The sequence below is a fragment of the Chroicocephalus ridibundus genome, chromosome 14, assembly GCF_963924245.1.
Source record: "Chroicocephalus ridibundus chromosome 14, bChrRid1.1, whole genome shotgun sequence".
NCBI classification, from domain to species: Eukaryota; Metazoa; Chordata; class Aves; order Charadriiformes; family Laridae; genus Chroicocephalus; species Chroicocephalus ridibundus.
Genome location: NC_086297.1, coordinates 11,715,258 through 11,742,620, shown reverse-complemented (window position 1 = coordinate 11,742,620; position 27,363 = coordinate 11,715,258). Strand labels below are relative to the sequence as shown.

Genomic DNA, 27,363 nt, shown 5'->3' with positions numbered 1-27,363 from the left:
TGGGGAAAGGTGACGGGGAGGCAGGTGCTAGCGCTCAGGGCTCCCAGGGGTGCGCAGGTCTCCTGCGGGGACTATGGGGGAGGTCTGCGCGTGAGGTTGATTTCAACAGATTAGCTGGGGTTGAGGGATGAGCGAAGGCTGCCGTACCGGAGTGCAGCCACCCCTTCTGCTCCGAGCACCTAAGTCCTCCAGCATTTCGGAAAATCTCCATTTAGTGAAAGGTTGCTCAGTCCCACAGGATTCGGCTTTTTCAAGCGCTCAAAAAAGCCCCAGCCCCCGGAGCCAGAAGCCCATTGCCCATCGCGGGAGCAAATTGCAGAGGTGTCACTTTCCTGGCCGCAGCCGCACCGTGTAAACCAGAGGGGACATTGCCCCCGACTGCAGCACAGCCCGTTCCCCAAATCCCGCCCCACGGATCCCTGGCTGAGGCTACACGAACCGCCTCCGCCGGGGCGTGGGGGGCCACCCGGTGCAGCGGAGCTCTCTGTCCTCTGCGTGTCACCTCCTCGCTGACCGCGTCCCCCTCCCCGAGCATCCCCGGGGGAGGGAAGCTCCCTGCCAGCCCTCACCAGGACTCACTTCTCTGCTCAGCAACACACGCGGCTGCAGCCGCCGGCCACCGGCCGCCTCCGGCACCCCGGGCTTCCTACAGCCCCGCACCCCGCCGTGCTGCGCCCCCCGCCCCCGCCCCCCACCCGCGGCCGCTCCGGAGAGCGGAACGGGGCAGAGCCGCCCCCCGGCACAGCCCCCCCGGGGCGGGGGAGGGGGTCGGTCCACGGTGGGGAAGCTGGGGGTCCTGGCTGGGGAAGCAAAGAGGGGGGCAACCCATCCCGTGGGGTGCCCCCCCCCCCCCCAAAAAATAAATATCCCCCCGCTGAGCCAGCGGGATCGGCCGCGCCTGTGTGCGGGGGACGGGGATGGGGCAGGGAGTGACCCCCGGCTGGGGGGGGCCGGCGGAGGGGGGGTGGGTGCTGGCGGGGCCGGGGCGCTGCCGCATTTATAGGAGGAGCGGCCGGGCGCCGCGGCAGGGCCCTCCCCGTCCCGCAGACGCCAGCGGGGCGGTGGCCCCGGTTAAAGGGGAAACTTGTCAGCGCCGCCGCCCGCTCCGCTCCGCCGCTGCCGCCCCGCGCCCCTCGGCTCCGCCGCGACGTGAGTACGGCCCGGCCCGGGAGGGGGGCGGCTGCTGCGGGCTCCGCCGGGAAGGGGAAGGGGAAGGGAAGGGGAAGGGGAAGGGAAGGGGAAGGGGAAGGGAAGGGAAGGGCTCTCGATGGGGAGAAGGGCCAGAGAGACCCTCCGGGGGGTCCACAGGGGAGAGGGAGGGGGGAGCGCACCCCCGTCCCCCCGCTGCGAGGGTCCTCTAGGGAGAGCGGTCGGGGCAGCCCCTCCCTGCTTCTCCGCGGGGAGATGGGCTGCGGAAAGACCCCCCCCACCCGTCCCGCTCCCGGGGGAGAAGGGCAATGAGAGCCCCTGCTGGGGGTGTCGAGGGCAGATAAGCCGAGGAGACACCCCCCCTACGGGGGTCTTGTAGGGAGAGGGCTCAGGGCAGCCCGTCCTTCCTTCTCCGCGGGTCCCCAGGGGAGATGGGCTGCGGAAAGCGCCCCCCCCCCCCCGCCTCCGGGAGGAGAAGGGCAATGAGAGCCCCTGCTAGGGGGGCCGGAGGGAGATGGGCCGAGGAGACCCCCCCTGCAGAAGAGGGGCAGGAGCAGCTGTCGGGGGAGATGGGCCGAGATAGACGCTTCCCCCCCTCCCACCCTACGCGGGGGTCCCCAGGGGAGATGGGCTGGGGAAAGCCCCCCCACACACATCCCGGGGCGGGAGAGGGGCAAAGAAAGCCCCTGTTGGGGGTGTCGAGGGGAGATGGGTCGAGAAGAACACCCCCCCCCAACCCGGGGGGAGTTGGGCCTAGATAGGTGGCTCCCCCTCCTTCCCGCAGCCGTCCTCTGCGGGGGTCGCCAGGGGAGATGGGCCAGGGAAAGCCCCCCCTGGGGAGAGGGGCCGGCAGAATGACCCCCGGTGGTCCCCATGGGTAGGTGGACAGGGGACCCTCCATCCCGGCGGAGGGGGGCCGGGGTAGCCCCTCGGCTGAGATGCGCCGAGATAGACACACACCCCCACACCCCCGCCGGGGTTGCCGAGGAGCACGCTGCCCTCGGGGAGAGGGATGGGAGCCCCCCCTTCGGAGGAGAGGGGCTGAGGGAGCCCCTCGGGGAAGCCCCCTCGGTGAGCGGGCTTGGGGGGAGCTTGGAGGATCCCCGGGGGCATCCGGGAGTGAGTCTGGGCAGAAGGCTCCGACCCCCGCCCCACCGTTGGCGGGACCCGAGGGAAGAAGCCCGGGAGCCGGGCGCTGCCCGAGCATCCCCCGGAGCCCTCCCCGCTCAGCCGCATCCCTCTGCCCCTCCAGTTCTGCCCTCCGCTGCCGCCAAGATGCTGCTTTTGCTGCTGGGGATCATCGTGCTCCACGTCACCGTGCTGGTGCTCCTCTTCGTCTCCACCATCGTTAGCGTAAGTACGGACTTTTCCTCCGGCACCGGGGTACCAGCGAGGCAGGGAGCGGCCGGCGGCGGGGTTAGAGCATGGCAAAACCAGAAGGTGGTGTTTTTATTTTTGGTTTATTTTCCAGCCTGGCTTTTAGCAGGAATTGTTACTTGCCAACTGCTGGTCTTCCTAACGGTGGGATTTTGGAGCATTTTGCACAGAAAGCTCTTTTCCGTATTTGTGCTGTCAGGTGTCACTGGGGGGGTGGGTCAGTCAGGTGTAATGGGGGGGGGTCGCTTGGTTGTGTGCGGCAGCGGGTGCTCAGGACATCCCCATCAGTCCAGAGGAGAGGGCTGTTGAAGCCCATCTCCTCACTGTCCCCATGTCACATCATAGAGCACCCAAAAGACCCTCGGTGGGGGTGACGCCGCCCTCCCCTTTCATAAAGGAGCTCCACCTGCTAACGGGCTTCAGGCCACAGGACCAGTACAGCCAGTCTGAGCAAAACCCCTTGAAACGGGACTGGTTTGGGCACTGGCTCCTCAGCACCAGCAGTTTTGCTCTGCAGCTCTGCTCCTCTGGGGCTGTGCGTTGGGCACAGCCTCTCGCTCCCCACCCGCATGGGCTCCTCCTGGCGATGTTCAAGGCTTAAGCTGTGCAAGCAGTGGGAAGATGGAGGGTTGGATGCTGCACAGAGGGTTCCCAGCACCGTTCTCGGTCCAGAGCCCAGTTAACACGTCATCTACTTAGGAAGAGGTTTGCCTTGGTTTTAAGGCAGCAGTTTTGTAGAGCTGGTGAGTTCCAGGCTTGCTTCACCAGGTTCTTCTTTCCCTTAATTTTTTTTTCTTTTTTTTTTTGGGTGGTCATAGTAGTAGAAGACGTTAAAAAAAAAAAATAAATCTTGCGAGTCGTTAGAAATCACGTGGAACCATTCAAATAGCCCGGCCCGGCGCTGGGCGAGGACGGCAGAGGGGAGGGAAGCGCGCGTCCCGCGCGGGACTTGGTCCGTGTTTAAAGAGAATAAAGAGCTTCTGTGTTTTTTCTGCCGTTGGGGTGAAAGCGGCTAAAAGCAACTATCAGTATTTCCTTTCCAAAACCCTTTTCTGTGGAAAAGCATGTGCCTGGGAGCCCCCGGCTGGTGCGCCCTGGGGCTGCTGGGTGCCGAAGCCCTGGCGGGGGGCACACGGCTGCCTGCCCCCTCCTGCCAGGGCGCTGCTCACGGGGCTGCGTCTCTTTGCAGCAATGGCTGGTGAACGGCGGGCACACGGCGGACCTCTGGCAGAACTGCACCTCCGGTAGCGTCTTCCACTGCCTGACCTCCTCCACGAACGGTGAGTGCTCCCCCCCCGGCAAATCGCTGCCCCTCGCTTTTATTCTCCTCCCCAGCCTTAGGAAATCAAGGGGGATTTGCCTGTGTGGGTTACTTGCGATTCCCTCTTGCTTTTCACTGCACACCCCCCCTCCGCCCCCGAAATTATTCCCTCCCTCCCCATCCCCTCCCCTCCTCTGCTCTGTCCCCAGATGGAGGGACAGGGACCCACCGCATTCCCGGTGTCCTGGTGGGGAGATTGCGCCCCCCCCCAGCTTTACCGGTCCCTGAAACTGGTCTGGGGCTTAGTGTGGGTCCCAGCCCCGATGCCCATTGCTCTGCCCCCCAGCTGTGGGGCAGCTCCTGGCAGCACCGTGGCAGGGTGTTCAGCGCGCCCAGCCGCAGCGGAGGTGACCGGCTCGAGTGCTTTTCGGTAGCCTCCTGTTATTAGCCCCTTTCGATGACACTGGGATGTATAAACGCGAGGCAGTCCTTGGAGCAGGGCTCGCTGGGCGCCCATCGCCCTGCTGGGAGTGGAGGGGCCGTTTTCATCACGCCTCCCTCTTGCCTGTGTTAAAGTGGTTTAAAGATGCCGCGGTGCCCTGAGGACACCCCGTCTCCAGGGGACACCCTGTCCCCTATCCACAAAGTTGCCCTGCTTTCTGCCGCTGCGACAGGCTGAGTTTTGGGGCACTCTCCTCGCTCCGTGGTTCGCTGCCGAGCCCCATGGGGTGGGACGTGCTGAGCCCTCAGGCCCTGCCTCATCCCGCCGCTGACGCGGCACCTGCACATCTGGAGTGGCCGAACGGCCACCTCTGGCCTGGGCTGGGTGGAGGCTGCTGTGGCGCTGGGTGACGTCACCCAGCGAGCTGTGTGCTGAGGTCAGCAGGGGAGGGGTGCTTGCTGAGAGGCCGTGACGCAGTTTGCAGGGCACCTAGCGGTACCAGTGTCATGAGACCTGTGCTCAAGGAGTCAGGCAAGCCCGTGCCTCAGTTTCCCCACAAGGCAGGGCTAATGCCGGTGGTGCCGCGTCCAGCGTTTGTTTTCAGTTAGCCTGGGTTTTGCTTTCCCCTGGAGACGGATTCTCCCAGTGAAACCAGTTGTGAATCATACCGATGTCACACTACGCCGGAAACACGCTCCTGGCGTAGGAGCAAACCGATGCCACGTGGTCTTGGCAAGTTGCAGGGAAGAGCACTGTGTGCTTTCAAAGGGTCTTGCGGTGATGGGAGACTGTCAGGGGTTTGTGGAGATTCAGGTCGCCCTAGTCCCCAGCCTGGTGGGAGCAAAACTCTTGTGGGTGCCCGACGTGGGGAGATGGGTGCTGATGCTCACTCTCCCTTTCCTCTTCCCTGCGCGGAAAGCAGCCCAGTGAGGGGACCAGGCTCTGGTTTCGGTGGGAGCGAAGCCACCGCCGCGGGTCTCTGCTGACGCCTGGTGGTGTCCGGGCTGGCTGGGAAGCGGCTGGACCCCGTCCCAGCCCGGGAGCCTTCTGGAGCCATGGCCTTCATCAGCAGTTGGCTGGTGTTGGCCGGCTGCAGCGTAGGCAGGCTGCTTCACGGCCATTCATGCGTGCGCCAAAACTGCTGACCTTGCGCTTTGAAATAAAAGGCAGCGATTGCCCCCCCTTCCCCCACCGCAGAGTCCCAGAGCCCAGGGCTGTAAAGCCTCCCCAAATCTTTTGCTTTTCAAATCTCCACTGCTTTTTTTTTTTTTTTCCTGGGTGTTTGCAGGGTGCCGTGTGTTGGGGAGTTTTTAAGTGTTGAGAGGGGCTTGTCCAAAACGTGGTTGGGGTGGTTTCCTCCACGTCTGACTGCCCTGCTGGGGGTTGCCAGTCTATATTGCCCCGTTCCCAGGAGCTGCTCGAAGAGGGGCTTCCCTCTGGATCCTTTCAGTGGTGAATTTTTGTCATTGAAGGGACTATAGTCGGAAAGGCCCTGCTAAAAACGCCGTCAAGCGGATGAGTTTGGTTCATGAGGTGCCCCAGTGGGCAGCTCTTTGGGTAGAGGTGCATTGTGCTCGAGCCTTAAAGAGCTCTCTGCCAGCTCTTATTGATGTGAAGGCTCTGCTCTGGCATCAGGAAAAGGAGGTTTTGCTTGGGCAAAAGCTTCTGCCCCATCCACCCTGCGGCCGGGCTGGGGGAGCAACGCCGCTGAGGACCAGTCTTCATCTGGTGGGACCCTGGATGCAGGAGCCAGAGCTCACTGGTGCTGTAGGAAGAGAGAATCAAAAGATATTTCCTGGGCTTTTAAAGCAAGGCTTTTAAAATCTGTCGGTAAAAATGGAATAAAAATAGCCCGCAGTATCCTTTCCGGTGGGTCCCTGTGCCCTCCCTCCCTGCTGCCCGTCTCCGAGCCCCTCCGCTGCCGGGGGACCCGCGGTCGGCCACGATTCGGAGCGATAACAGGGACACGGAACAAGGATGCTGTGGCAGGACCAACTCCGGGGCTCGCCCTCATCCCCTGCCCGCTCCTTGTTAACGCTCCTCAGACTCTCTTTGCAAGGAACGTGCTTATTTTCAAAAATACGAACGATCCTATACCAAATAACCACAAACCGTTCTCATTTAAGTCTCTCTCAAAACACAGGCTGTGCATGCCGCACGGCGTTGTAGAAAGCGGTAAGAATTTGTTTCTCTGTGCCTGTGCCAAGGACGGTACTCAACGGTTAATCGCCGAGTGCCAAGGTCTGCTCTGGGCTAAGAGCAAGAAATCCTCGGTCGGGAATTTTTGGCAGAACTTGGTCTTTACGTAGAGGCATTTTTTTTTTCTTCTGGCCATCGCAGTGGCCGCCGCAGTGCAGTTATTTCTTCCTCTCTTTTTGAAAAGGAGCGGTACTCGGTGCTCGGAATATGTGGAATTAGGTAGGGTTCAGCATGGCGGGGGGGGTTGTTGTGTGCTGTGATGTTCCCCTTTGGTCTCATCACAGTGAGGGTGGATGAGCCTCCTCTCGCCCGCTGTCCTGCTGCACAAGGATGCTTTTGTTCAGGTGACCGTTATGTGAACGCCCAAGGAGAAGCTGAGCTTGCTAAAACCGGGTGCCAGCAAGATTAGGAAGAGATTTATCACTGTGAGGGTGGTGAGCCCCTGGCCCAGGTTGCCCAGAGAAGCTGTGGCTGCCCCATCCCTGGAGGGGTTCAAGGCCAGGCTGGAGCAACCTGGGCTGGTGGGCAGGGGGTGGCACTGGATGGGCTTTAAGGTCCCTTCCAACCCAAACCGTTCTGTGATTGTATGACTTCCTTGCATTTAACCCTGGGGCAGGTTTGGGACGGTGCTCCTAACTTTATAGATTATCCCCAGGGATGGAATACGCAGCAAAACAACCCCAAAGTTGACCGCAGGACTGTCAGACCGTGGCTCCCCGGGACATTAGCACAGGATGGAGTTGGTCTCAGTGGAGGCTGAGGTCCCACCACCCAAATTCCTCTTGGCGGGGCTTGAACCCCCTGCACGTGCGAGGGCTGAGTGGCCCTGATGGGATCCAGTGCAGGGAGGGAGGAGGACGCGCAGGGCGGGAGGAGGACGCGCCGGGTGGGGGCAGATGCCCACTTCTTCGCCTTTTACAACCGCCTGCTTGTTGCTATGATTTCTACATTTGCTCGTTAGATAATGCCTTTTTTTTTTTTTTTTTCAAGAGGAGGAGAACTATGGAAAAAATGTTGCAATCTTCTCTCCATTTGCGCTGTCAGACATTCCTGGAAAAGACTTATCTCAAGAATTCAGCTCTGAATCCCAGAATTGTGCGTCGGCACGGCCGCGCGCCAGCCCCCAGCTGTGCGGTCCCGCTCGCAGGCACGGGGCGCACGGCCGGACCTGAGCTGCTCAAGTGCTCTTAAGTAGATTCCACCTCAAGTTTCCAGACAGCGATATTTATTTTTTTTCCCCTTCCAAAAATGGCCTTTTTTCTCCATAACTGAATTTTTTTATGCAGGCAAGATTAGTTTTGTGGTTTTTTTCTGCTGCTTTCCACTGCTCTTCCTCTGATTTTGGTGGGAATGCCGAATGCTGGGAAGCAGTAGGAGATTCCTACATCCTTCTGTAACATCAGGAGACATTTTTCCTGGTGTCTCCTGCCAGTTTCTCCTGTCGCTGCTCTGTGGCTTTTGCATGAGTGTCTTGTTCCCAGGCCGGCTGGTGTTTGTTTGGCTTTTTGAAAGGGAAACGAAAAAACCCCAAACCTTGGGAAATGCGCTGGCTGCCAATCCGCATGCTTGCTAGGTACCGTGAGCCCTGTGATGCTGATGACTTGCTGCTGCGATGGCCACGGGCAAAGCCCAGGTGGGTCCCCCCAGAGCAGAGATCTGCCCTGGACCACCTGGGCGGGCAGGGATGGAGCTCCCATCCATGGGGCAGGCAGTGCCACGCACCGGGGGGGTTGGCCCAGCTCTTCTGCACGCTGACCTTCCCTCTTCCAGAGCCCCTTTGCTCTGGCAGACGGGACCTTAAGCAGCACCGCCGGTGCTTGAAATGCATTTTCTTTGCGCTGGGAGAGGCAGGAAAGATCTTCCTCCCTGGCACGAGGCAGGGGCACCTGTGCCCTGACCCACCAGCAGTTCCCAGGAGGAATTACGCTGCTTCTTCTCCCCTTTAAAATGCGTAACTGAACCATCTGAACCCATTGCTTTTGCTGTGTCAGCCCCCCCAGGCTGGCTTTGCTGCCCTTATTCTTTCAAACTCTTTCTTCCAGCAGTGCTGGGCTCGGGTGACAGAAAAGCTATGGAGAGACGGAGGTGCCTTTCAACTTGCCGTAATCCTCCTTGTGGCTGAAAACGATGTCGCGAGGCTGCGGTGAAGCCTTGCGCCGAGGAAAATGATTTCTCAGTGTCTAATTCCATTCTCGACAGCGGGTATAAAAATACCTGAACAAAAAGAGATGGGGGCAAATTCCCCTCCAGCCCACTGGAGGAACCCAGACTGCACCAACTGGAGACTTGGTCACGGGTGAGGGGACACTTGGAGCAGGAGGGTGAGATGGAGGCGATGGTCCAGTCGCCCCTGCAAATTAGGAGTTCAAAAATTTAAAGATTCAAAGATTTAAGACAGAGTGTGTCGGCTTTTCATTGAGTGCTGAAGTCACCTTCTGCCCTTAGGCTGTGCTGTCTTGCTTTGCAAGCCTTTTGGCTTTATTTCTGCCGGGCAGCTGCAAACGAGCAAGAAATTACCCGTGTTTAAGGCTGCTGAATCTGTTGTAACGAAGAAGCCGTGTGGTAAATAATGTATAGTTTGTTTGTGTGGTAGCGCGTAGCCTTTGTGCTTGAGGTTCTAGCCATCAGCTGGGCCGCATTCCGCTTATCACGGAATGGTTCGGGTTGGAAGGGACCTTAAAGCTCACCCAGTGCCACCCCCTGCCCTGGGCAGGGACACCTCCCACCAGCCCAGGTTGCTCCAAGCCCCGTCCAACCTGGCCTTGAACCCCTCCAGGGATGGGGCAGCCACAGCTTCTCTGGGCAAATGTACAGATCCCTTGATTTGGGAACAGCTCTGGTCCTTCGGGGTCTTCGCACTTTGCAGCAGAGGAGCAAAGAACCAGCTTTTAACCTCAGCGGTTTGTGGGTTGGGGCACCCTCTTGGTCAGTAATGACGGAGAACATATTGGCTTAACTCGAGCAGGGTTGAAGCCCTCTCTGCCAGCTTGTGGGTGACTGTGGCTGGCCCCTTAGTCGTCTAAAAATAAACCGTGGGGTATTCCAGGAGAATCTTTTGTATTTCAGATCAGTTTCTACCGTAGTTGTGTTGCTTGCGGTATGGAAGGGACTTCCTCTGTTTAAAACCAGGGTTTTATTGTTGTTTGTTCTTCTTACAAAGAGCATCTGATAAGGAGAGGTAGGGAACCGGTGCTGTTTTTTTTCCTCAGCTGCTCCAGAGCTCTTTGGCTATTTCTGCGTCGGGGGGGTGTCCGTCAACCCTCCCTGCTGGGTGAGGGCTTTGGCCCGTGGAAGAGGAACAAAAGGAAGGAAGAAGGCAAAGTGTGGGCAAACAAAACCCAGAAGAATGGGTGGGGGAGTCCAGTGTAGAGTGCACTGCTGGAAAATCCTTCACCCAACGTTTTTTCTGGCCTCGATGAGACTCTCGGGTGTCCCCGCGGCCTCAGGCAGAGTGTAGCCCAGCAGCGTGTCTGCGGGTCCAGGCAGCGCCGCTCCCCATCCCTGCTCCTGCTGCCTGGACTCGAAATCGGTGGGAGTTGGTACCTAAGCCCTTCGGAGGACCTGAAATGATGTATCTACAACCTCAGCTCATTCTCACACACAAGCCGAAAAAGGAGGTCAGAGCCGCCACCTCGAGGGTCTTGGAGAGGAGCCGCCTTGGGCATCGTGGAGCTGTTGGAAGGTGTTTTTCATGGCGCCAGCAGCTTTCTGCTGCCTCGGCAGCATCAGAGGTTGCCTCTGCGGGATGTGAGCTTCGACGGTCGATGGGACGCCAGCCGCGGCCTCATGGCTGAACCACAGAGATACGGAGGACAGGCCGTGCTCCGCAAACCGCTCACGTTTGAATGTGGCAGCTTGGGGAGCTCTGGACTCCTGGCCTCAGGGGCGTCTTGGATGGAGCTTCAAGGAGAAGACAAAAGGGAGAACAGCCCACCAGAAAAGAGGACAAGAGGAGAAAAGAAGAATTTGAGGGTTTCATCTCCTTCTGAAGGGAGCTACAAAAGACGACCAGCAATTGCAGCACTGTGTTCATTCGCTGCCTCCCCGCAGCCCCGGTGTTTCCCACCTGCCCATCCCCTGGCTCTTACAAATACCTTGGGAGCTCTTTAAAATCCCCCTTTTTCTGGCGGGATTTCCAGGAATACCTCCATCCAGCACCCTGCGGTCCTCTCCAGGGAGTGAACATAGGAGGGTAGGAAAAGAGCAACCGTTGGCTGAAAAACCTGCTTTTCCCAGCTGGAGCATCCAGCAGCCCAGAGCGCGGCGTGGGCCGGTTTGACCTTGTGCTGGTGGGATGTCCAGGACCGAAGGAGAAGAAAGTTGCAATGTCATGGAGCTGGTTTTTTTTCCCCTGGAAGAGCTTAGCAGCTCTGCTGGCAGTGGCTGACGAAGAGCGATGCTGTTCTCCTCAACAGGAGAGATGCTGGCTTTGAGCGGTGGGGCTGGGGGGGTGCCGGGGGGGCTGTGCTGCTCGGGAGTAGCGCTGCGGGTCGCTGAGCTTTTTTGCCTTTCTGGGTTGCCAAGGGGCAGCGGTGTGAAGTTCAGCCCCAGCAGAATGATGCAATTGAGCTAGGATTTCTGCATCTTCGCTTCACCCTTTTTCAACCCTCTGAAGGACTATTTGAATATCAAAGGTTTAAAACCGTCGCAAGCCCCAGCGCTTGTGATGTGACGGCTCCATAGGTGAGGATGCAAGCTGGGTCCGGGTTCTTGATCAGACCTTGAAGCCTGAGAGTCTGCTTTGGAAAAACTCTGCTCAGAAATCACGTCTTTTCCCTGGCAGACCTGGGCTGGCACCTTTGTGCCCGTAGATGCTTGTGCTGTTCCTGACCCTGCACGTATTTAGCGTGCAGCATTGAAGGAGCAGGTTTTACCATGCCGAATGGTCATGAATTTCCCCCTCCCGCTAGTTTTGTGTATATTATAAGCTACAGTTACCTCCTCGGTGGAATTTTTCTTCCCGAAAAGTGGTTGCTTTTTAAGTGTATGGTTCATCTGCAGTTTGCAAAGGGAAAGCTGCGCGTGCAAAATGTTACCGTCAGCTGCAGGTCACGGCACAGAGGTGTTTTTAATACATAGCACTAATTTAGTGATGTCTTACCAGCCGGTGTTTAACCTGATGGCTTCAGGAAGTTTCTTCTCAGTTTGTGCTTTATTCTTTCTCCTTGGCTGGGCCAAAAGAGGAGAGGGTGTCTGTGACCGAGCGGTGAATTAAACCCTGGGGAGCCAGTGCTTGTCCTTTAAGGCTCTTTGCTGCTGGCGGGGGGGGTGTTTCTGCCAGCCCCATCAATCCTCAGCTGCACCCCTTGTCAGGGTGTAAAACCTCCCTGCGAGCGGGGCTGGGGCTCTGCTGTCTTTCGGGGGGGAGGGGGAGGTTCAGCTGTAATTTCTACTCTAGGTTTCAATTTCTGCTCCTAGTTTCAATTTCTGTTCTGGGTTCCTTTCTTTTGTGTTAGACTTTAGGGCAGGGAAATGTGGTCTTTAGCATCCCAGGGGTGAAGCCTTTTTCCCCGCTGTTCTAAGCGGCGGCGTGAGCGCATCAGGGCTTGCAGAGCTCCGGGAAATTTTCAAATTTGTTTTGTAAAAACTTCTCCCCTCATTTCTGACTGCCGGAAAGGGCTCTAAAAATGCTCCCGATGGCTCCTCTCCGGAAGCGGCGTGCAGGGTGTTATCTGTCCTTTCCACTCGGTTTCCTTTTCTTCCTCCTCCTCCTCCTCCTGGAGAACAAAGATATAAACACGGAGCTGAAGAGTTGCCGGAGAAAAATGGAATAACCGACTCGCCGCCCAGGGGAAACCACAAATAACAGCCTGGGAGTGAAGAGTGCTGACAGCCCTCGCCGTACCACCCCCGGGGCCCAGGCCTCCCGCTGGGAAACTCCCTTTAGTTTTTTAAAAAGCTACAGGCAGGACACAGCGCTAACAGCAAAGGAGTTAAAAGCATATGGAGCTGAGGAGGTAGCCATCCTACCTGCAGTTGTGGTGGTGTTTTTCAAGTGAATTAAAGGCAATTAGCGAGCCTGATGCGGCTGGGCTTGGGTTTAATGGGAGTGTAGCGGCTTGTGTTTGTGGGTCCGTGAGTGACGAGCTGGGGCTCCTTCCCCTCGCTTTTACAAAGGAGGCCAATAAAAGTCAGCAAAGGGCCGGATGGGAGCGGGCTCAGAGCTCTGGTCTGTGGGATCATCTCCTGATTTACCGTGGCCAGCAGATCCAGAGAGGGGATTCTGCCCCTCTGCTCCACTCTGGTGAGACCCCACCTGGAGCACTGTGTCCAGCTCTGGAGCCCTCAGCACAAGTAGGACATGGACCTGTTGGAGCGGGGCCAGAGGAGGCCACAAAGATGATCCGAGGGCTGGAGCCCCTCTGCTGTGAGGACAGGCTGAGAGAGCTGGGGGGGTTCGGCCTGGAGAAGAGAAGGCCCCGGGGAGACCTTAGAGCCCCTTCCAGTCCCTGAAGGGGGCCTACAGGAAAGCTGGGCAGGGGCTGTTTGCAAGGGCATGTAGCGACAGGACGAGGGGCAATGGTTTAAACTAGAGCAGGGCAGGTTTAGATCAGACATTAGGCAGAAGTTCTTTGCACTGAGGGTGGTGAGACACTGGCCCAGGTTGCCCAGAGAGGGGGTGGAGGCCCCATCCCTGGAGACATTCAAGGCCAGGCTGGATGAGGCTCTGAGCAACCTGATCCAGTTGAAGATGTCCCTGCTGACTGCAGGGGGTTGGACTAGATGGCCTTGAGAGGTCCCTTCCGACCCAACACATTCTGTGATTCTATTTCCCTGTTTGTGAGCGGCTGCTGCTCCCTGGCTGCAGCAGGGCCGGCTGCCGAAACCCCTCCGGCCACGGTGGGCTTTCCCACCCCCTCTCTCAGTGCCTGCCTTTATATTCCTCTGACAATGGGATTTTGAAAAGCCCGTGTAAATCATTCACATTCAGAACCAAAAAAAGACACACGGGGAGGCGGATGCAATTAAAAGGGCAGCTCAGCTCAGCTTTCCGTCTAGACAGCCTTCTCCTGAAATAACCGGCAGTTGGAGCATCTACCTCCGAGCAGAAAGGGCTCCTCTCCGGGCCGGATCCCATGGCCTTTGAAATCACAAAAGACTTGGGTTTCTTGGGTCCTGGACCAAAGGGGCAGGGCTTGGGGCTGGGCAGGCTCTGGCTCAGCCGGTGCCCGGAGGTGGACCCAGCTGTAGGGCTCGGAAAAGGGTGAGATGAGAGCTCAGCTTCCCGGAGCTGGGGTGGGAAGTGCTGATGGGGTGGGAGGAGATTTGCAATCCAGCAGCTGGACATCCTCAAAACTATATTTCTCCCACCCCGTCTGAGCAATGATTCACGGCTTGGTTTTTAGCAGCGCTTGGGGCTGCCTCATCCCCTCTGTTGCCCACTGGTTCGGTGTGGCCGGAGCTGAAGGCCCACGTGTGGTCCAGGCAGGGCTTTTCCCTGCCTGGCCAGCTGAGATAGATGAAATATATGGGATGTTCTGTGCAGGTCAGTGTGAAAGCCACGCTGGGATTTCCTGGACGTGACAGAAGGGTTAGCTGCTCCTTCCTACGGAACTGGTGCCCGTGGATGTAAACCTGGTGGCACCAAAATGGGTGAAGCTCAGCAGCTCCTTAGCTGGGCCCGTTAATGCTGCGGAGTAGCTTGGTGTGGGAAGCATGAAATGGAGGGGAAGGAAAAAGCTATCGCCCCCCACCCACCTCCCTGTATCGGCACCAGTGTACTGGCAGCTCGAGCGTTGTGTCCAGTTTTGGGGGGCCCCTCACCACAAAAAGGTCATTGAGGGGCTGGAGTGTGTCCAGAGAAGGGTGACGGAGCTGGTGAGGGGTCTGGAGCACAAGTCTGGTGAGGAGCGGCTGAGGGAGCTGGGGGTGTTCAGCCTGGAGAAGAGGAGGCTGAGGGGAGACCTTCTCGCTCTCTGCAGCTCCCTGAAAGGAGGGGGTAGCCGGGGGGGGTCGGTCTCTTCTCCCAAGGAACAGGCGATGGGACAAGAGGAAACGGCCTCAAGTTGCGCCAGGGGAGGTTTAGGATGGAAATTAGGAAAAATGCCTTCACTGAAAGGGTTGTCAAGCATTGGAAGAGGCTGCCCAGGGCCGTGGAGTCACCATCCCTGGAGGTATTTAAAAGCCAGGCAGACGTGGCGCTGAGGGACATGGTTGAATGGTTGAACTTGATGATCTTAATGGTTCCTTCCAACCTAGACCATTCTATGATTCTATGTCTGCAATGAGCAGAGGCTGCTCTGGATGGTTTCAGGTTTCGCTCCATTTCATGACCGACCAGAGGCAAGATGCAAAGATAAGAGGTAGAATTGATGGTCCAAAGTCAAACACGCCAGACATTACTAAATTGCCTAGGATGTTCCCCGTGGGCATGGATGCCTTCCCCAGAAAGGCATCTGGGAACCAGCCTTTCACGGTTCCCAGAAAGGCTCAGGCGTGGATCATCACTGCCGTCCTGGTTGAGGGCTGTACCGCGCTCTCTGGTTCAAATTCTGCTCTCACCTCCGTGAGTGCAGCTTGCGAGGGTTTGGTGGGGAAGCGCCGTCGCTTCTCTGGGAGCAGACGCTGTTCCGGGCAGTCCCAAATGGCCTCGTTTGCTGCACCAAGTATTGAAGGCTGCTCAGCTGAAGCGTAGCTTTATTTGGAAGTTTTGCTCCGTTTCAGCTATTTGCTGCAGAAAGCTGGGTTGGTTTTTTTTGCAGCGTGCAGCCAGGGGAGGCGAAGCTGGTGGGAGTAAAACTGCGGCAGGGGCCGGGACTGAGACTTTAGTGCTGCCTAATTCTGCCCTGTCTGTGAATCCAGCCCAAAGCCTGTTTTTTCTGCCTTTGACTGGGTGGTTTGTGCCTCAGTTTACCTGTACCGAGTCCTGCCTGGCTTTCGTGGTGAATTAATCAATGCCGCATCCTTAAAGACCGCTCAAGGAAAGCTGCGGATGCTCCTTTTGATCTCAAACTTTATAAGGAAAGGGAAAGGCAGAGGCATTCGTGAGCACGGCCCCGGCCCGGTGCTGTGAGGCACTGCCTCTTTCTGTCAAGCCACAGCAGCTCATGGGATGGAGCGGCATTTCGCTTGTTTATTTATTTTTTTTATTTTTTTTTTTTTTACGCTGGGAGTTACGCGCCCACGAAGCCCTGAAATAGCTGGGCCGTGACTCACGCAGGGGCTGGTTTAACTGGTCCGCTCTGGGAGGCAGCTGCGCTTGGCAGCTGGGGAAGGCTCTTCCCAAAAGGTTTGACTCCGCAAGGGCAGAGGCTGTTTTCACATTGCCGTCTCTATATTTTACCTCCGAGCCTGGCCAAGCTCGCTGGCTCACAGCGTGTTGCGCATGGCTTTTGTGTTTCTAGTCCCGCTGAACTCCCAGGGCCTGACCTGAAGCTGGTGGTGGGCTCGGGGGGGGAGGCTTTCTTTTCTCTCTTTCCAAGAGAATCCAAAATTCTCTTGGATTTTCTCCAGGCTTTGGGCTAGTATCTCTGCTCGTATTTTATAATAAACGCTCCCCGCGAAAGCGCGCGACCCTGCGATTCATTTTACCCCAGCACGCTGGTCCATGCCACACGTCATCCTAAACCCCAGGCAGCATCGTGCCCCTGCGGAGGACCTCCCTTGGCCACGTCCCCCAGATGTTCAGAGACTGAATGGGACCCAAGGGTGGGCTGGTGGCACTGGGGAGGATGCCGTGGTGGGGGCTCGCTACCTGTGGTGCCCGCACTGAGGTTTCCTTCTGTCTGTCTTTCCCCAGAATGGCTGCAGTCTGTCCAAGCGATGATGATCCTCTCCATCATCTTCAGCGTCTTGTCCCTGTTCCTGTTCTTTTGCCAGCTGTTCACGCTCACCAAGGGCGGGCGGTTCTACGTTACCGGAGTCTTCCAAATCCTTGCTGGTAAGTGGGGGCTGGCGGATGGGGCTGTCAGCGGTGGGGAAAGGGCTTTCAGGCAGAGGAGAGGGTAATGGTGGAAACAAGCATGTTCTTGGGTACAGCAGCAGGAGGGCCACCGAGCTGGCTCCTGCTTGGCTCAGGGAGGGGAAAGGGGGATGAATAATTTGCATCCGTTGAGGTCTTGCACTCTGAGATGGGATGGAATGGGGTGGGGTCCGGCTGTCAGGGCACACTGTGCATCCAAGCTCTTCTGCCCTTGCATCCTGGAAGGTGCAAGAAAGTTGCTGCCCCAGCCGGCGAGGTTTCGGTGCCAGACCCGCTGGAGGCAGAGCTGTGCCAGCGATGGGGTGATGGAGCAGGGTGGGCGCGGGGGCTGCCGGCCCGAGAGCGAGTCGCCCTGCACCTCCACCTGCTCTTCCCATGGCACGGGGTGGGACGCTGAGGGTCCAGGGTGGCCGCGCTGACTCTGGGACCCACCTCTGCCGGGCTGGGTGAGGTTTCCGCAGCGGCTGGCGGGGTGGGGGAAGTAGTGACGAGCCCTTTTTGGCAAAAGAGGATCCGATGATTATTTATAAACTTGCCATAAGGGGGCCGGGTGCTTTCCACATCAGCAAGGAGCCGCTGGAGCGTGCATGGTTAGCCGGCTGACTTTGAACTGTCAGCTGCTATTTTTAACTCTTCAAGAACTCAGCGCTGGAAACGGAGCACGGTTCGTGTCCCGCGTTGCAGTTCTCCAAATATAGATGCCATAAAGCCACCGTCTCCGCTTGCGTTTCCACGTATGAAACCGGTGGAGAGGATTTTCAAGCATTCAGACGAAAAAAATTGAATTGTGCAGTGAGATTCTGGCTAAGTCATGGCAGACTGTCTGGGAAGGAAACTAATCGTTTGCTAGAGCTTTAGATGTTAAACTAAAAGCCACCCTGGGTCCTGCCACTAAATCAGTGGAAAAACTCATCCACTGAACTTTAGATAAAAGTTTCTGAGCGTCCTCTAAGTGAATGGCTTTTGCAAACCCTGGAAAAGTTTAGAGTTAAACTTTATTAGCAAGTGTGGCATGAAATCTATTATAAATGTAACTGCTTGGCCATAATGCAGGCGGTGAGTTCGTATCAGTTCACCATCTCTGGAAAGAGAGATGTGCAGAAAGCCATTACGGCCATGGAGACAAGGAGGGGGAATGGGCATTAATAATGCAATTATCTGCCCGAGAGCTTGTCTAATAGATCTGGGAAGCAGAAGGCTTCTCTCTCCGGAATGATTGCTGGTGAATCCTCATTCTCAGAGGAAGAGCAAATGGGATTGCAGCCCTCCTCTCCATGCCGTGCTGGATGTCCGAAGGCGATGCAGGGTCAGGCCATAGACCTACTGTCTCTCTTCTTGTTGGGCCCGAGGCATGAGTCAAATCCATCCCCAGCAGCTCTGGAGGACAGAAGTGTGACCTGATCCCCGTGGCCTAGGGGACCCATAGGTAGAGGTCTGAGTCCAGATGGACCATGCAGAGGTGGGCGTTAGTGACTATCCTTACCGCTCTCCCCGGCCGGGGCTGGAGGGCTCAGGGCAGATGTGGTCTTTGCACCCTAAATTTCAGGGTTGTTGATTGATAGGAAACAGGACATGGCTGTGCCAGTGCCGCCAGGAGATCCCACCTGGAGGTACAGATGGCTCTGGTCAAAGGAGATGAACCTGATGTAGTCTCCTTGCAGCTTGTTGTGTAAGGCCACCGCTGTCTAAAGCCAACGGAGGAAATTCCTGTGGCCTTCAAGCTTTGCAGGTGTTCATCCGTGCCTTGCAAAGCCCTGGCACCACAAAGCCCTGCTGCAGGTCTGCCAGGGACGTGGTCTTACCCGCTTGAGGGCTTTGTTCTCAGCTTCAGCAGAGCTGGAGAGGACCTCCCTCCTCCTGGGAGGGGATGCCCTTCCTGAAGCCATCCATCACCCTGCACCTCCTCCTGGGGTGATGCAGCTGGGCAAAGCTGAGGGTCTCCAGCTTTGGAGCCTGACCAACAGCAATGCTGGACCTGAACCAGCGGGTGCCAGGGGCAGGACTGCTGGGTGCTGTTGGGTGGCAGAGCCGGGCAGGGGCTGGGCTCCACTATGGCTCGTGGCTGTGGCTCAGGAGAACTGGGGAGTGGAAGTAAGAGCAAGAAGAGATGCGTGAGGTCGGTTGGGTGTGTTGTGCAGCGCCAGGGCAGGACGCATCCCCAGCACCTTCTCCACACTGCTTGGAGACATGCCCCGAGGTCTAGCTGAATCTGCCCTGATGGGATTTCAGCCATGACAAAGGCATCAAAAGGGGACCTGAACAGGTCCCCTCCATCCTTGGTGCGTCCATCACATCCACGGGCAACTTTTCATAGCTGTGTAAGCCCAGCACGAGAGACACGTTGGTTTGGGCCTCTCGGGGTTTGACCCAGCTTTTCCATCACTCTCTCCAGCCTCAGCATCGCTTTTATCTCTCTTTTCTCATCCCTCCCACCCTAGAGCTGCTGTCCTCCTGGGGTGGAGAGGGCAGGCTCAGCCTCGAGGGCTGGGCCTTCCACGTATCCTGCAGCTTTTTGCAAAGCCCTGCATTGAAGAGCTGACCATGAGTGTGCACCAGCACCCGTCCCAGCTTGGTTGCGGGGCCAGAATGCCCAGACCTGCAGGAACAGAGTTTAGGTAGCGTTTGCCCAACTGGCCTGTCAAAGCAAGACTAAAACTCTTAAAATCAATCTCAAATGTGGTCATGCGTTATTGCTTGCATCAGTGCAAGCAGCTGAACGCAGCTGTCCTTCAGTTTCTGAGCGTGTTCTCTGGGCCAAAATCAGTGCAGATGCTGCAGAAACCGTCGCCAAATTCCTCACGCGGACAATTGCCACTGTATTTTCTGCTGTCTGTAGGTGACCGGCGTGGCCGCACGCCCGTGCTCTGTCCCACCAGCCTCGGCAGACAATAGTTGCGCTCTCTTAGCATGGGCCGGGGCAGTGGGAGTTGGCTCTCGTGCTTAGAGAATGGAAACCGCGCCAGCGGCGCCTTAATGAAACGTATTCCCACTTCTGCACTTTCCCAGAACAAAGGAGCAGTGTCCGGTGGAATTACAGCTCAAATATCAGGGTGGTTAAATGTAGGTGGTCCCAAGGTCCGTGCAGGGGATTTGGAACTCGGCTCTGACAACCGCCCTGCGACTGTATAATAGAACTGCTGGGATTGACTGAAAGAGCTTGTTTTTGGGCAGAAATAGAGGTGGCTTTGTGTTAGTTCTGGGCAGTCCCCAATGCTGATGGGGGTTGTTTGGGGTTTTTTTTTTGCAACAAAGCTAAAACGCTGTCTACCAGAGCTGGGCCTGGCCGGACAGCCCTGGGGGACCTGCGCTGGCCCGTGGCTGGCGAGGGTGGACACCAGGAGCCCAGGGACAAGGGACAAGCCGCAGGCACAGTGGGGTTTGCAGGGAGTGGGGTTTGCAGTTGAGCTCCTCTCCCATTCCTGCAGGAGGACAGGAGATCACAGGGCACAAACCTGCCCGCCCAGAGCATCCTTGGCCCCCAGCTGTGCTTGCCTGGGGGCAGGTGGTAAAGAAACTTTCATGCTTTAAAAAAAAAAAAACAAACCACCATGGTTTGTGTCTGAGCTCTTGCAGCAGCTCTGGCAGGGTGGTTCAGGCTGCTGTCTGGGGTTTAAATAAACTACCCAAGGGAGTGGGGCTGGTCCAGAGCTGGGGGATGCCCGCTGCTTGCCTCAGGGATGGGTTTAGAGGGGAGATTTAGATGAGATCCCAGGAAGAAATTCTTGGCTGTGAGGGCGGTGAGCCCCTGGCCCAGGTTGCCCAGAGAAGCTGTGGCTGCCCCATCCCTGGAGGGGTTCAAGGCCATGTTGGCCGGGGCTTGGAGCAACCTGGGCTGGTGGGAGGTGTCCCTGCCCAGGGCAGGGGGTGGCACTGGGTGGGCTTTAAGGTCCTTTCCAACCCGAACCATTCTATGATGGGTTAGCCCAGGCGATGCGCCAGCTTTCCTTGCTCCAGGGGCTCCGGCTTTGCTTGCTCAGAGCCTGGCCGATATCCCCACTCACCTGCAGCCAGGAGCTGCAGCATCACACCCCTGAAAAATCATACCATAGTTTTCCAGGAGACGGAATACAAGGGGGCAATAATAAAAACAGTTTCCCGTGCTGGCGTTGGGTATTATCCTCTCCGGCTCTGGGTTTCTAGCAGGGAACTGCTCCGTGTGTGGCATCGCTAATCCCTTTTCCAACGTGCTCTTCCTGGGCAGGGCTCTGCGTGATGAGCGGCGCGGCCATCTTCACAGTGAGGCACACGGACTGGCACCAAGCCTCGGAAAACACCTCCTACGGTTTCGCCTATATCCTGGCGTGGCTGGCCTTCCCCTTGGCCCTCGCCAGCGGCATCATCTACGTCATCCTACGGAAGCGGGAGTGATGCCGCGGGAGGCGGCGTGGCGTGACAAGGGCACTCATGACGTCCACGGAGGAGACGGAGGCGGGGGAAAATAGACGAGAAAACGGAAAAGAAAATTAACCAGAAAAAAAAAAAAAAAAAAAAAAGAAAAGGAATAAACCCTCCCAGCAAAATCAAACCCACACCCAACCGACCCCAAAAGGAAACACTCAAAGGGTTACTTGTTAATTGAAGATGTATATAGTATCTATGGTTTAAAAAACCTATTTATAACACTTTTTACATATATGTACATAGTATTGTTTGCTTTTGTTGACCATGCGCTATGTTTTAAAGCCTAAAGCAAGTGCCTAAGGAACTATTACTCCTAACAGTGTAACAAGAGCGCGGTGATTTTTCTCTCATGCAAAACCCTCTTTGACCTGAACTCTCCTTCCCCGTCCCAGCCCAGATCGAACCGTCAGAAAACCCCATCTCTGACTGGTTTTAGGCTGGCGTAAACTGGAGTTACGTCCGTTTACGCCAGCCGGAGGGTTGGTCCTCGCTCCTGCCACATGCTGTGATCCTGGTGCCTGAAGTGCGTGTCCAGATCTGACGGGAGACGCTTCCGAAAGGTTTGAAGGATTTCGGAGCAAAGGCTTTGATTGCCCCAAGTGCCTAAATGACTTATGTGCCTAAGTCCCACTTGCCTTGCCACCACACCCGCTGGGAATTTGGGCTTTTAAATCACTTAGGTTGAATTGCCATCCGACGCGGGCTCCGGGGGTGCTCCCGGTCCCCGTGCCGGCGGGGCTGGGGTGCGTGCCGTGCCGTGCCGTGCCGTGCCGAGCTGCCGGGGCACTGATGCTCCCAACCGTGAAATGTGCTTTACCCTTGCCGTGGAGCTAAAGTACCGATGAGAAAGAAGCAAACCCAGTATATCTACGAAATCGAATACCAGATATATGAAATGGTGCTATCTATTTACCATTCCTTATATTGCTAGCCATTTAACCTTATTCACTGGAAATTCAGTTAACAATCGTGAGGTAAACAACAAAGCTAGAAATGAGAAATAATTCTGTGTAATATAAACGAGCTATAACTGCTTTTGTACTTAGACTGGCTCTTACTATTATTTTTAATAAAGCATTTATAACCGAGGTTCCTTTTTTCCCTCCCCTGTGGTCAAGAGGAACAGAAACAGCTCCGGGTGCAGCCCTCGCGGTGTTTGCTGCCGGAGCGAGATGTCTGTCCCCTGCCTGTGCGTCAGCGCTGGGTCTGGCCATGAATTGAACGGGCACCTGCGTAGACCCCAGGCTGCCCTCTGAGGACTCCAGACACTGCCTTGCTGTTGTTGTTTTTGTTTCATTTCGGGGGGTTTTTTTGTTTGGTTCTTTTTTTTTTTTTTTTTTTTTTTTTTTGCTTCGCTTTTCTGATTTTATACCGACTGTGTGGACTAAGAAGCAATGAAATAAAAGTCAGAATAACTCAGTTGCTGCGGCTTTTTGGTGTTTTCGCGGGTTGGAGCTGGGCTGTGTTCCACCAGTCTGCTTGCACGGCCATCCCATGGAAGGTCTCCGTGGTGCCGTGCAGCAGATTTGTGGGCTAGTTCATGCCGCTGAGAGAGGCTCGGAGCTCGCTGGGCTGTCTGCGTGGCAGAGGTACCTGTGCCGGAGGGGTAAGGCTGCACCAGAGTTAGTGCCAGGGCCAGGAACTGAGCTCAGGGTCCTGTGCCGTAGTGCTGGTCCATGCTCATCTTCCCACCTCCGTCCCAAGATGCTCCCATGATGTGACCACCAGCTCCCCAAAGACAGCAGCCAGGCAGCAGCTGGCAGGACCACGCTCGTAGAATCACAGAATGGTTCGGGTTGGAAGGGACCTTAAACAGCATTTCGTTCCAACCCCCTGCCCTGGGCAGGGACACCTCCCACCAGCCCAGGTTGCTCCAAGCCCCGTCCAACCTGGCCTTGAACCCCTCCAGGGATGGGGCAGCTACAACTTCTCCGGACACTTATCCCCTCCGTCTGCTGAGCAGGGAGGGTTCGGGTCAGCATCGGCTGCCCTGGGGGGACCCGGCCGACTCTGCCACCCGGCACCAACCACAGAAGCCTTTCAGTCCTGGGTGCCAAAAACACCCAGAGGCTGGGGGTGCAATTACGGCCGGGGGGATTAGCACATCATGCACAGTACGGGCAGGCTCCATGGCTGGCACGGAAGCATCCACACTTCCGTTCCTTCATTCATTTGGCTATTAAATATCCGAGCTGATGTAGCAACTGGTGCTGGCAGAAACACAACGGCTCTCGCGAGGCAGCGTGTCGAGGCCAGTTATTAACATCAGGTCAGCTCCCAAAGCCCTCAGCCCAGCCACATCCCAAAGGAAAGGAGCGGGAGCTGCCTCACGCCTCCTGGGCCGATCAGTGCCGGAGCCTGGGCAGCACAGTGTGACCACCCCGGCATCTCGCTTGACGGCTGGGGTTCCTGGTCGTGATCTTCCAGCTGGGAGTGTTTCCCTGTGTGTTCATTTTGCTGAGCTGCGACTAAGCCCGGGAGGGTATCTCGCTTGCTGAGGCAGCGGTCATACCCCCATGAGCTGCAGCACTGGACCACACGGTCATCCTGGGTCCTGCTGGGTTTGACACCACGTATTTGGCGCAGGGGATACAAATTTCCATTCTGAGCAGCGGGCAGCAACACAGGTGTTTCCCGCCCCCCCCGGGAAAATTAAAGATGCTCTTTTCACTTTGGATCAATACCTCAGAAGGCACAAAAAAGCTCTTCGTCCGTTCCCAGATGTAACTGATTGAGCAGCATCAGCTCATACCAACACCTCAGCGTTGCACAGTTGCTTTGTCTTGGGGATGCATTTTTGAAAGCATGCAGAGTAAGACGACTTTTGAAGTGGAAACAACGTGAAGGTTTGAATCCCTGGTGGAAAGGGTCCAGAAGGGAACTGCCACCGATTCGCACCAGAGCTGATGTCCCTGTGTGTGTCCCCCCGCCCTGGCCCCGGCAACTGTCTCATTTAGGATGACTCCGTTGGGTTGGAAAACACCAGACCCTGTTACCCTGGCTCTCAATCATCATTGCAAACATGTCCCACACCTGGGTGGCCTGGGGGAGCGGGAGCTGCTGGGCAACACTTGGCAGCTGCGTCTGGTCCCTCCACCAAGGTCCCTTTCACAGAATCCCAGAATAGCAGGGGTTGGAAGGGGCCTTTGGAGATCATCTGGTCCAATCCCCCCTGCCAAAGCAGGGTCATCTAGAGCAGGTTGGATTTTGAATAACCAGAGAAGGAGACTCCACAGCCTCCCCGGGCAGCCTGTTCCAGTGCTCTGGCACCTTCAAAGTGAAGAAGCTTTTCGTCACGTTGAGATGGAATTTCCTGTGTTCCCGTTTGCCCCCTGTCCTGTCGCTGGGCACCACTGAGAAGAGCCTGGCCCCATCCTCTTGACACCCACCCTTTAGCTATTGCTGAGCATTGATGAGATCCCCTCTCAGCCTGCTCTTCTCCAGCTGAACAGCCCCGGGGCTCCCAGCCTTTCCTAGGCAGAGAGATGCTCCAGCCCCTCGGCATCTCCGTAGCCTCCGCTGGTCTCCCGTAGCTCCCTGTCCTTCTTGAACTGGGGGGGCTCAGCACCACGCTGGCCTCGAACGGGGCTCTTTTTGACCTTTTTGGCCTTAATTCAGCCTACCCGGGTGTCTCCGGTGCCACGGGGAAGGCGGGGGGAAGAGCCGGGCCGGGGGGGGGAGCGGCCCCAGGCTGCTGCTCCGGCTCCGGCGCCGATGGCGGTCGGCGGCCGCCGCCCGGTGGCTGCAGGCGGCACGGCGGGACACGGCGGGACACGGCCAGAGCCGGGGCAGGGACCCCCCCCGGGGCAGGGACACCCCCCACACACACACTCCCAGGCACCCCGACAGCGGGGCTTCAACCCTCTCTCCGCTTGCGGGGGGGGGGGGTGGTGGGGGGGAAGGGGCTGCGATTCTTAAGGCGCTCGGTCAGGCTGTCCCACTGGGTGACAAGAGGGGCTGAAGTGATGTCCCCCGGGGTGGGAGCATCACCCGTCCCCGCGGTTGGTCAGTGGGAGGTGGGACGCAGCCCCCAGCCCTTGCAGTATGGAGGGCTGCCCCCCCCCTGCCCAGTGCATCACTTACTGCCCACTGGGAACGGCTTGGTTAAAGCGCAATTAATTAATAATAAAAACGCAGGGAGCCCCAGAGGTCTCCAGTCCTGTCTCCTGCTTGGGGTGGGACCACCACCAGCGCTAGACTGGGCTGGGCTTTGTTGGGCCAAGCCTCAAAAACCTCCAGGTGTAGAGAATCTCTGACGCTCCCTTCCCAGTGAAAAAGCCTTTCTTAAATACCAGCCCGAACATTCCCACGTCTTAATTTTCCCCTCGTTACATCAAATGGCCACAACGACCACCCTCTGAAGCCCAGCCCAGGAACCCACCTCCACCAGGGATGCGGGGACCACCAGCACGCGGGTTGAAGGTACGTCACCCACCTTGGGTGCTCCGCTCCCCACACACACACACGGCTCTTCCAGCTCCCGAGATGACAGCAGACATTAAGACAGGACCCGGCCCTTCTGCCTGATCAGCTGTAAGCACACTTAGAGCTAACTGAGACTCCAAATTTTCACTGCACCCTGGGGCTAGAGCCCAATTAAAATCAAGGCAGCCCATAAAACAGCGAGCTGAGCAAAACAGCAGCAGCGCGGGACGAAGCGGCAGAGGGGTGGAAAAAAATATTAGGGAAGTTTCTTTAATGTGTGTTGTATCATAAAAGCAATTGTTTAAATGGCTTTTCTAGTGCTCTCAGCAGTAAATACTTCTGAAAAAATGCGCTGAGCAAACCTCATCCTCCTCGTTCATTTACTGCCTTGTAAATTGGAAAATTATGGCAAGAATAAAAAAAAAAAAAACAAAAAAAACCCTCGGTGCCTGGGAGCAGCTGGTTTGTTTGCAGCCCCCTTTTCACCGCTCAGCCGGGCGGTGGCAGCTCGGAGCCGCGTTTCCCGCAGTGGCGGGGTCTCCCTGAGGCCCCGAGCAGACAGATTGGGCTGGGTTTGGCCACACTGCAGATTCAGGTGGGAATGGCCATGGTGCCAACCAGCTGCCCTTGGCCATGGTATCAACCAGATCTCCTTGGCTGGAGTGTCAACCAGATCATAGAATCACAGACTGGGTTGGGTTGGAAGGGACCTCTCAAGGCCATCTAGTTCAACCCCCTGCAGTCAGCAGGGACATCTTCAACTGGATCAGGTTGCTCAGAGCCTCATCCAGCCTGGCCTTGAATGTCTCCAGGGATGGGGCCTCCACCCCCTCTCTGGGCAACCTGGGCCAGTGTCTCACCACCCTCAGTGGAAAGAACTTCTCCCTAATGTCTGATCTAAACCCGTCCTGCTCTAGTTTAAACCATTGCCCCTTGTCCTGTCGCTACATGCCCTTGCAAACAGCCCCTCCCCAGCTTTCCTGGAGCCCCTGCAGGGACTGGAAGGGGCTCTGAGGTCTCCCCGGAGCCTTCTCTTCTCCAGGCTGAACCCCCCCAGCTCTCTCAGCCTGTCCTCAGAGCAGAGGGGCTCCAGCCCTCGGATCATCTTAGTGGCCCTCTGGATCTCCATACAAAGCTTGCAGCAGTGGTCCCCTCCTGGGCACCCCTCCAGGGCACGTTGGCCATTGATGCTTTTTGACTGCCATGGTGAAGCCCTCTTTCTTCTGGCACCAACATGGTCTTTGCACATAGAGATAAGGTGCTTGGTGACCACACCTTGGAAATCTAACTGCTATGTCCACCTAATCACTAAGGGCCACCTAATTAGTTAATTCTGGCTTGACTTCTTTGGTCAGTGCTGCATTAACTCATGCTGGGAAGGTTTCCTTCAGACCATAGTGGCTGACAAAGAGCACGAGGCTTTAGTTTGTCAAAATGAACAGGGCAGCTCGTTCAGGAGTGGCCCAACCAGGGAGCCCTCAGATGTAGACACCTGACGATGAACCGTGACTCAACCAGGGAGTGCTCAGACACACAAAGAGGAACCAAGCGGGAGTGAGCATGGTTCTTTGCATCAGGTAAAGATGCTCTAGTCCCTTCTCACTTCCTCTTGGAGATAATTTGTTGATGAACAAGGAAGACACCTGAAGCAAATCCAGCATTTAAGGAGAAGTTCTTGGCTGTGAGGGTGGTGAGACCCTGGCCCAGGTTGCCCAGCGAAGCTGTGGCTGCCCCATCCCTGGAGGGGTTCAAGGCCATGTTGGCCGGGGCTTGGAGCAACCTGGGCTGGTGGGAGGTGTCCCTGCCCAGGGCAGGGGGCGGCACTGGGTGGCCTTTAAGGTCCCTTCCAACCCGAACCATTCTGTGATTCTATGATTTGTGACTGTAAAGCCATGCCAAGGGCCAATATCTTGCAGAGAGCATCAGACACGCCTCGTGACAAACTCAAGTCAATTAACAAAGTGGCAAAGTTTGTTAGAAACGTGCAATTAATTATCTCACTCAATCTGCATGGAGCAAGCAGTACAGGCAAGTGACCCTGGCAGTGTAAATCAAACAGTCCTCATACAAATAATTGCTTTCATTTTCTTTTGTACTGTGGCTCCTTAGTCTGTTTTTATTAACTACATAAGATGAACTATATCCATGCTCGTTTTATGGCTGCCATGCAGCAAGAACGCAGGTGGG

At 56.8% G+C, this 27,363-nt stretch overlaps 1 protein-coding gene across 1 annotated transcript; it reads left to right on the top strand.

Annotated features, from left to right (window-relative positions):
* The first annotated feature begins 991 nt into the window (after positions 1-991).
* PMP22 (peripheral myelin protein 22) lies at positions 992-20,848 on the top strand. Its single transcript, XM_063352441.1, has 5 exons — positions 992-1,149; positions 2,402-2,502; positions 3,716-3,806; positions 16,168-16,308; positions 20,552-20,848. The coding sequence occupies exons 2-5, from the start codon at positions 2,425-2,427 to the stop codon at positions 20,716-20,718; spliced, it is 477 nt and encodes a 158-aa protein (XP_063208511.1). The 5' UTR covers positions 992-1,149; positions 2,402-2,424; the 3' UTR covers positions 20,719-20,848.
* Positions 20,849-27,363: the final 6,515 nt, after the last annotated feature.